Here is a 9,147-nt window from a genome sequence, read left to right as displayed (position 1 = left end):
GGTACATGCTAAAGAGGCCATTTGGTGCGAAAAATAACATGGAAGAGCCAATGTTTGTGAGTTGTTTGGGGTTTTTTTTTAGACAGCTTTGGAAGGAGCACAAAACATGGAGCAAAGCAAGGCCGCTTTCTCTTCTGTCAGACCGTTTTCTGCACAGAAGCACTCACAGTAGTGACATTACACTTACAGGGGAGATGAATAATAGGATACTTCCTCCTGTCATCCAACACCATTGAACGCTATTTCACCATTCAGTCACATCTGCAAGGCCTTTAGTTATTGTTTTTACTTGCCTATGGGTTCCTTCTACCTGAATCCCCAGCTATAAAAAACAGTCATGCTTCGCATTTGTCCAACACACTGAAATTTGTATATGAACATGCAAAGACAGATGATTTTTTTGAAAACAAGTTGTGTGGCTTGTGAAAAATAAACCAAACAAGTGTTATTTTTTAAATTTTGTTTCATTTATTTGGCAGTAATATCCAAAACCCCCTGCTTCAAAAAAAAATATTACAAAATCAAGTAAAATAAGTGCACTAAGGAAACCTACAGAATACTGATAAATTTCACACACGTACAGGAGGGAATATAAAGGGAGGAGTGGGACATTTTTCTTTGTTGCTTAAATTTGGTTTTTTGGGAAAAACAAAACAAAACAAAACACCTTCCCTGCCCCTTGTAGTCTGTACAGCAATCATCCCAGAGGGCAATGGCTGAAATTCAGCACTTCCTTCCCCAGCAGCCAGGTCACCCTGCAGGAGTTACTGACTGACCAGCCTACAGAAGCCTGAGCATTGCTCAGTGTGGGCTGCCCTTCCCCTCTGTGCAGGGAGCCGAGATATTTTGGTCCCCTTTGAGAACTGCTGCCCTTAGAATGGGCCCTGCCTTCCGCCGGGTCCCTTAGTGGGAGCACAAGGAGAAGAGGCTCCGCAGGCAGCAGCCCTGTCCAGAGGCACTGTTGCTGCTCTCCCAGCCTGCTGCCTGAGGCTACCCTGGGATCTGTTGTATGGCTTCTCGGAGAGCTCAGCTTGCCGGAGACCGCAGCCCGTCCCTCCACCTTCAGTGCAAGAGCAAGCTCTGTAAACCTCAGCTGCCAGCACACGTCTCTGGCTGCCCCAGCAGCCACCCCATCCACACGCTGCACAGCCTCAGCAGGCAGGAGAGGACAGAGAACACATCACAGTGCAGCCTACAGAAGCCCTGAAGCTGTGCATTTGCCTCCCATTCCTGCACGTGCTCTGGTTTCCACAACTGGAGATATTCCTGACTGAACAAGATGTTATCCCCACCCAGGGAAAGCCTTTAAGGCAAGCTGTTGTGTTTTCTCTAAGGCACTTTAATAATCCAAGCTGTAAGGATTGATCACTATCTGGGAGGCACTAACTACCTTTTAGAGCAGGGCTGGAATAAAGCAAAACCTTTATTAACAATGTTCCTGTGACTCCAGATCCAGCACATGAAGCCCTTTCTCTCATACTCTTGGGAAGGAGCAAGCCTGTATCTAATGGGTTCTCCTATTTCACCAACCACTTCTTCCAGTGCCACCAGAACACAAACAATGACTCTGTCCCAGTGGAGCATTGTCCACATTAGCTCCTATGGACTCATTTCTCTCACCTTCACAGGTGACAGCTGCTCAAATCCAGGCCCTCATGAGAAAAAACTGCCCAGTCTCCTTCTGTATTTATGATGCCAAAAGCTCCATGGCAGGGTACACTATAGTTGTCACTGGAAAAGTGGCACTATGCCAAAGTCAATGGAAGTCCTCTGGCTTCACATCAGGAAAACAGCTCAAAGACCAAGCAGCCTCTCACACTTCTGGCTCATGGGGAAGATCACAGGAGGGACCAAGCAGCTTTCTTCTTTTCCTATACTTCTAGGTACCAGCTCATTCCTCCTCTCCAGGGAAAGCACTGTGCAAAAAGGGGAAGGTTGGGACAAAAGTACTGCTGATCGTCACTCAAACCGGACACACTTTTGCAGATGCAAGTGGAATTTTGCTTGAGTAAGCAATAGGGACTGCAAGATATGCAGCAACAACTGCTGAAGTTGCTCACAAACAGAAAGATGGAAATCACAAGCAATCAATCAGGGCACATGCAACTGCTTGGGAAGCACAGCACAGGCATGAAGGGAACATGGATATTCAGGGGTACATGAAGTACATTTGACAACTGCATGAGAAAATCAGCTGGGCTTCAGGCTACAGAGGTGACTATCAAAAAAACAGCATTTCATTTATATCTAGGACCAGTGCTCTGAGAAATGTGTGGGATGAAACTGGCCCATGAAGGAATGTGAGAGTGGTCAAAGGTGGTCTGATCAATGACACTGAGGAATGCGTCAGTAATGAGGCTTCCAGCCTTGGCTCCAAATTCAGACCTGGAATCAAAGAATAATGCTGCTGCCTCACCCCAGAGGAAGATGAAAAGCCCAAGATGATGCCAACAGCTACAACAACTAAACAGTTTTCTACATAGTTAAGCTTTTTAAGATAATGTACTAATGGGATTGCCTGGTCCCTCTGTCTCTAGACAGCTTTGAGCAATTTAGAGAGACACGAGCACAGACTTTGAGCACATGGTCAATGCTAGCTAAGGGAGTGAGAGCTAGAGAGCTGCAGTGGCAATCTGTGTCTGGTGAAATTAATTACATCCAGCCCTGTCTCTTCTTCCCACGAGGGACACTGCTATCCCCAGCTGGGAAATACCCTGTAGTGCAAGGCTCACAATTCGCCTGTGGTGTTTGTGGCGGCTGAGTGCAGTGCGATACAAACTGTGCATGGGCATTACAGCACTGTCAACAACAAAAACCCACACGCTGGGTTTTTTTGAAAGATCTAGAGCTACAAAACATACAAAAGCTGAATCACTACCATAGGAAATAAAATAATAAAAAACCCAAAACAAAACAAAACAAAAAAAATAAAGGGGGAGTCAGCATGTGAATGTGATAAGAAAAAAATACGATAGCACCTCTAAGGAGGGGGCAGGGAGAGTAAGAGTGAGATGAGGTCAAAAGGAACCATGTTGTGTTGGAGCCCACAATGTACTGGAGGAGCTGCTGGGGACAGTCTGGTGGAAAGCAAGGAGGAATGTGCTGGACTCATGCCAGCAGCATGGCACCACGTCTCCCAGGTGTCACACCAGGCAGACCAGCTTTGAGGAACTCGAAGCAAAGGGTAAAGTCCTTGGATAACGATGCCCTGCAGCACACGTGTTCAGCCACAAAACTGCCAGGCCTGTATTTCTGCAGCCAAGGCTGGTGCTGACAATGGTATTGACTGAAGACCCCCTTTTCTATCCAGCATTGACCTCCATCCTTTCCCCAAATCCAGGGGAACGAGAAATCCCTGTTAGTTCTTGGAGGGAGCAGTGGTCTGCTCTGGGAAAGGGTCCCAGAAACTGCTCTAAGTCCCCCCCAGCCTTCCAAGGTCCCAGCAATGAAACTCCCTGAACAGGTGGGCTCTGCTCCCCTTTCCTGGCCCCATTCTTTGTGTATTACAAAACAAATAACCCATCGCTATACATGTAAATATCTGTGACTGGGCAACTGTAGCAGACACTTGTGCATACTGAGATCAGCACTGGAGGACAGGGTGGCAGGTTGGGCCCATCCTCCTGGGCTCCTCCTCTGTGGAGCCCCCTTACATCTCCTTGGTGCTCATTCTCTTGGTCTTCTCAGCCGTCTCCTGGAGAAAGAGAGCACAGAAGTCAAGCTCTGTGCTGACACAGAAATTGGTAGCACTCTGAAGTCTTTGGTCCATCCACAGGAAGTGCCAACACTGGCTTATATCTTAAAACCCCACAGCTGTATTTGTCCCCACAGTCAAGAGATTTCTACCTTCTCCCCCTTCTACCAGAAGTCTCCAAGTGACAGAAACAGAAGGAACCCATCTGGCAAGAGGAGGCTTAGTGCAAGCAGACCTTCCCAGCCTCATGCTAACCTGATGCTTCTGCAGTTCTTCAACATATCTGGCCATCTCCTCCTCAGTCAAATCTTGATCAGGTCGGTGTCTCTGAGCAGGCACCTTTTCATTCCTCCCTGGAAGCAGAAATGGAGTTTAGTGTTTCACAAACAGGGGATGCCAATTTCAGATGCTGAACCATGAAGAACAAAGAGAGGCAGGTCAGCCACAGCATCCCTCAAGCTTAGGAAGCCTTTGCTGGATGATGCTATGGGTTGGCCTCTTAGAAAGAGAACAGGCCTTGTGGCTGCCTGGGACTTCACAACTTGGGTTTGAGTGTGTAGTCTGTCCCTGTCTCTCCCTCCCATGTGACTGATAATAAAGCCACATGGAAGAGGCTGCGTATTATGCAAAAGAAACACCTATAATTAGTTCAAATATCTTGGCCTCTTGTAGGGAATAAATGGAAGCTCAGTGCTACCCAAGTACAATAACTGATATCTAATGAAGAGGTAATTTTGCTCAATGAAGCAAACTTGCTGATGTGTTTGATCTGATTCTTCAGTTTCATTATTCCTCTAACAATAGCCTCTAACCCCTCTGCTGCTCTGACATGGGCAGAAAGTCAAGCAATTGTTATCTTCTGTCATGGATGCAGGGAACAAAGTAGGCAGCAAGAAAAGGTGTTGCATAGCAACTTCGAAGGTTGTTTCTGGAGAGGCAACAAAAAGAGTCTCTCATTCTGTTGCTTAATCTATGACACCTACACACAGCTCCTCTGGCAGCTCTATTAATACTACAGTTCTCTTTTCTAAGGTGAGTTCCTGCTGCTACAGCTAAGTCTGAGCTGAGGTGATCCTGAAGCCTCTGCTGCAGAAGATCAGATAAACATGAAAAGCTCTGTACACACTGCTGCCGTTTCCCTCTCTCCTACTCTGCCCAAGCTACTGACTATAGATCTGAACCAGTGTACTCCTGGCAGGTCCCCCACAGCACTGAAACAAAGCTCCAGCAAGGGCCTGGTTTCTAAGGAAGAAGGATATAAGAATGCAGAAAGGGCTGGGTTTCTAGGGGCAAAGGCCAGAAAAATGCAGCACCATGCTGGGAGGATGGATGTGGCTCCTTGGGAAGAACCCACACATTTGCTAGCACAGGGAAAAGGTGGCATTCCACTGGCCCTGGACCATGTGTGAGAAGGTGAAACAGAGAGCTGTTGTTCACAACTGCACCATGACTTCTCACAATTGGCTGTGCAAGTTTAAGGGCCTTCCAAAGGAGGAACAAACAACCCTGCCTTACTATGAGCACCACCTCTCTTCATCACTATTATTCTGCAGTTTTGTGGCAAGAAGCTGAAGTGCTTTCTTGGCATTGGATGAAGGTTCTTATATCCCCTCTTGATCAAAACAGGATCCTAGATCCTGTTTTACAAATTCCATAAACACACATACAGTGAGGATATGGACACATATACAGAAAGCTGACTTGCTCACACCTACCCATACAGTAGCAGCCAGTGACCTATTTGGTCTGCACCAGCTGGATGCAGAGTAGATCTGGTCTGGAAGATTTAGTGCTGAATTTTCATGACACCAAATCCAAACTACAAACCCCAGCAGTACTGCCCTGGGCCCAGTTACACACTTTCTGAATACTGGAACAGTACCAGCTTGGGTTTCACTAACATGGAACATGTGAGGGTTATGCAGAAACCACCCGTGGAGAAGCTGAGGAAAAGCTGGAGAGAGAAGAACCCTGGGTAGCTGGTGCCTTTGGAATGACAAAGAGTGAGAATTCCTTTTGTCCAAACCCAAACAGTAATTTTGTGGAGAGCATACGGACCCTCGCACGTCATTGCGGTGCACACCCAGTTTCCACAGGCACAGACGCAGCGGTTGCACTCCACCTCGGTCTCTGCTCCGTCCTCATAGGTCTCATCTTCCAGGGCACACTCTGAAGAGGCACAAAACAAGGGCAGTGCTTGTGAGAGAGAGAGAGCAGGCTAAAGACAACATACTTTGGAGATGCCTTGAGAGAGAATATGAGGTTTAAGGGGAAGCCTTCCTTCCCCCAACCATCAGAAGTTTCCTTATGACTAAAATATTCATGCTGAATTTGGTGAATGAAATCAGCCAAAATATAATTTGGGAAAGTCAAACACTTTGTTTTTCTTCCTCAGAAGAACACATTTCAATTTCTCAATTCCAAATTAAATCTCAATGTAGGATTTGTTTGAATTTCCTTATCTGTTATGCAAAGAAAAGAGCCCCTGAAATGAAAGCTTGGGTAACTCTGATCCAGGTGGGGATAAACTGGGGAAATGATTAGGAAGGGTAGTGAGATGGCTCTCTGTGTGAAAGGCAGAGCATAGCAGGACTTTGGTCTGGTCTGACTTTCGTAAGTTATCCGGCCATGAACTCCTCACATGATTGACCTCTGCACTGTTAAATACATGCCTTGACCTTACAAGCATACCATATCCATTCAACCTACGTCCTTGCTTCTAAAATCCAAACCTTTCTCATCACAAGAGCTGCAGGAGCTCTGAAACAGTAAAAGCAGTACTTTCATCAATGCAGGGAAAAAGGGTGCTGTTGGATGAGAGGCAGGCATGTATTAAAATTATCTCTGGCAGTGGAGTTACAGCACCCAATGTCTGGCCTGAAGCTGATCTCTTTTCTTTCCTCCCTTCCCAAGACCCTTCTTGTTCCCCAAGATGAGTGAGGAGTTCCTACTTTTCTCAGGTGGGTTGAAGGATGGGCTGAGGCACTTGAGAAATTCATTGAAGCTGAGCTTCCAGTCAGCATTTTCATCTGACAGCTCGATGAGGGCATCTACGCAGAGTCCCCTGAAAGGAAACACAGAGGCTTGTTCGGCACAGGGCTGTGCTAGGCCAGTCCCTGCTCTACTGTCTTCAGAGTGTGGGTGAGTAAAACCAGTGATAACTAGGGAGACTCCAAGATATCTGGCAGAGGTGGCTTCTCTAAGGAACCTCATGGGATACAGAGTAAAGAAAAACAGACACAAAATACTCTCTGTCTGGCAACGGGCTGGGCAGTGGGGGGATATCCACAACATCATCCCATCAGGAATGGGACATCGACATTTGTTGACATCTACATGCTGATAGAGATGCAAGGTAGAGATGCAAGCACAGCATAACCACAAACAGCCTTTTTTCACACAGTGGCAGACAAAGAGGGAAACCTCTCAAATTATGGACTGTGTATAGATGGTGTTTTCCCACCATCTTCCTTGCACTGGATCTATTAGGAAAGAGGTGAGGGGAGTCCCCAGGAAAGCTAATTTATTAGGAAATAGAAGATAACAAACCTTCTGTTACCCAACTCCCCTCTGGCTGCACAAATGCTAGATTTAAGGCAAAAGAGGATTGGAATACATGCCTAACATGAAAAGTAGAGATAGGACTGCTCCTTTTGTGGTGTTCACACCTATTTAAGTAAGAAGCCACTTCATACACAATTAACTCTGACACTGCAAGCCCTAACTGATACTTGCCATGAGTTAATTTCCATGTTCCAGTCTACCACATCTGCCCCCACGGCCCTCCCTCTTGCATCATGTCCAGTGCCCACCTGAGCAACTTGTTTGTCTCCTGGTCCATGTAGGTGGTGATGTTGATGGCAGTCTCATTCTGCTCCACAAATTTCAGGAATTCAGTGGAGTCCAAGCGAGAATCACCATCATCAAAGCTCTGTAGGGGAAGATGGGAAAATGTGAGAGGCTCTCATTTATCAGTTCAAAGTACACCTTCCTTCTTCTTCTTCCTTATGTACATAGCATTTTGAAATTTTAGTAAGACAAGTTCCATTATTCCTGTTTTTCACAAAGAAAGAGGCTCAGAGAAAAGCAGCAACATATCCACATTAGCCTCAGAGTGAGAGAGATATGATCCTAGCCTTGTTCTCACAGATAAGCTACACTGACTCTCATTCACCTCCTGCTGCTTGATTTATGGCTCTAACCCTATTTCTTCTCTTTGTTTCAGCCAGCTCTTAGCTTTCTTATATACCTCCTGCCTTAAAGCAGACCAGCTGCATTCAAAGAGGTGTCAGCTTTCCAATAAGTGTAAATCCAAAGCTGTGCCTGGACTCTGAGAGTGGCAAAAGGGAAAAATCAGAGGAAGTAATTTTCTGCTGATACCAGGGAAAAAATTTAATGCAATAGCACAACACCTCACCATCAACTTCTTAAGTCCTGACAGGACTCCTGGCACTGAAGAGCAGCATTTTTAGCCCCAAAATCCTGGCTGTACTCCCGAAGAAGTAATTGCATTTTGCTTTCCTGTTTGGAGCTGTGACACCGTAGTGCTGGGCACTCAGCAGGAACTGCTGTGCCCCCTCAGAGACAGCTGCATTGCTGTGAGTGGAAAATTAATCCTGCACACAGACTGCTGCCACCTAATTTTTGCTGTGTGATTGAGGCAGGTCGCTGTGGCTCCTCGTGTAGTGCTCTCAGGAATGCTGGAATAGACACTGCCAGTTGTTACCTCTGTGTGTTTCAGGAGAAACATCTAGGGCTAGGGAAATTATCCTGCACAACTGCTCCACATGTCAACTTCCACAAGACTTTGAAGCCTCTTGTCCTGCATTTTTTGGTGAAAATGACTGCAGTTCTCTTAATGGCCCAGTCTGTTAAGTGAGTTTTCTTGCCTATCAAAGCTATGGTCTATATTAAGGCACTCCCACAGAGATCCTCCAAAATGGAGCAGCTTCCCACTACTGGGCTTGTTCCTCTTGAAATAATGTCCTTCAATGTCATGGCCTGCCTGATGAACAATGCACATCTCAGGGAGCCCCACAAGTCAGGCTTCCAGGAGGGAAATAGCTTAAAGCCACATCTACAAACCTCCCCATCAAGGAGAAAAGGGAAAAGCTTAATTTCAGCTATGCCTCCAGTGTTTCCTACATGCAGGACAGGAATCAGGCCATTTGCATGAATGCAGGGCATGAAGAGCACCACATCTTGGCATGACAAAATGCCTCCGGGTGACAACAGACAATTCTTGCTGACACAAGTCTCTGTATGTTCGAAGCCATTTAGTTTGCTTTGCCTTGATTTATCCCAAGTTGTTTCAAACTCTGAATTCTGCTTAAAAAATGTTCCAAGGCTTTAAGAATAAGGTGTTTTAAAAGGTGGATTACCACCTGACAGAGAATCACAGAATCATTAAGGTTGGAAAAGACCTCCAGGATCATTGAGTACAACCTCTGATG

At 46.2% G+C, this 9,147-nt stretch overlaps 1 protein-coding gene across 1 annotated transcript in view; it reads right to left on the bottom strand.

Annotated features, from left to right (window-relative positions):
* Positions 1 to 448: 448 nt before the first annotated feature.
* Positions 449 to 9,147, bottom strand: part of FSTL1 (follistatin like 1) — a 52,179-nt gene continuing 43,480 nt past the window's right edge. The window contains exons 8-12 of the mRNA XM_086883799.1: positions 7,507 to 7,625; positions 6,646 to 6,758; positions 5,753 to 5,863; positions 3,950 to 4,047; positions 449 to 3,694 (exon numbers count right to left, since the gene is read on the bottom strand). Of these exons, the coding sequence (XP_086739925.1) occupies positions 3,650 to 3,694; positions 3,950 to 4,047; positions 5,753 to 5,863; positions 6,646 to 6,758; positions 7,507 to 7,625 (486 nt within the window). The 3' untranslated portion in view covers positions 449 to 3,649. The remainder of the gene's footprint in view (positions 3,695 to 3,949; positions 4,048 to 5,752; positions 5,864 to 6,645; positions 6,759 to 7,506; positions 7,626 to 9,147) is intronic.

Source organism: Cyanistes caeruleus, chromosome 3 (assembly GCF_971803275.1).
Source record: "Cyanistes caeruleus chromosome 3, bCyaCae1.hap1.1, whole genome shotgun sequence".
NCBI lineage: Eukaryota > Metazoa > Chordata > Aves > Passeriformes > Paridae > Cyanistes > Cyanistes caeruleus.
Note: the sequence above shows the minus strand (reverse complement) of the source record. Positions and strands in the feature narration are given on the sequence as shown.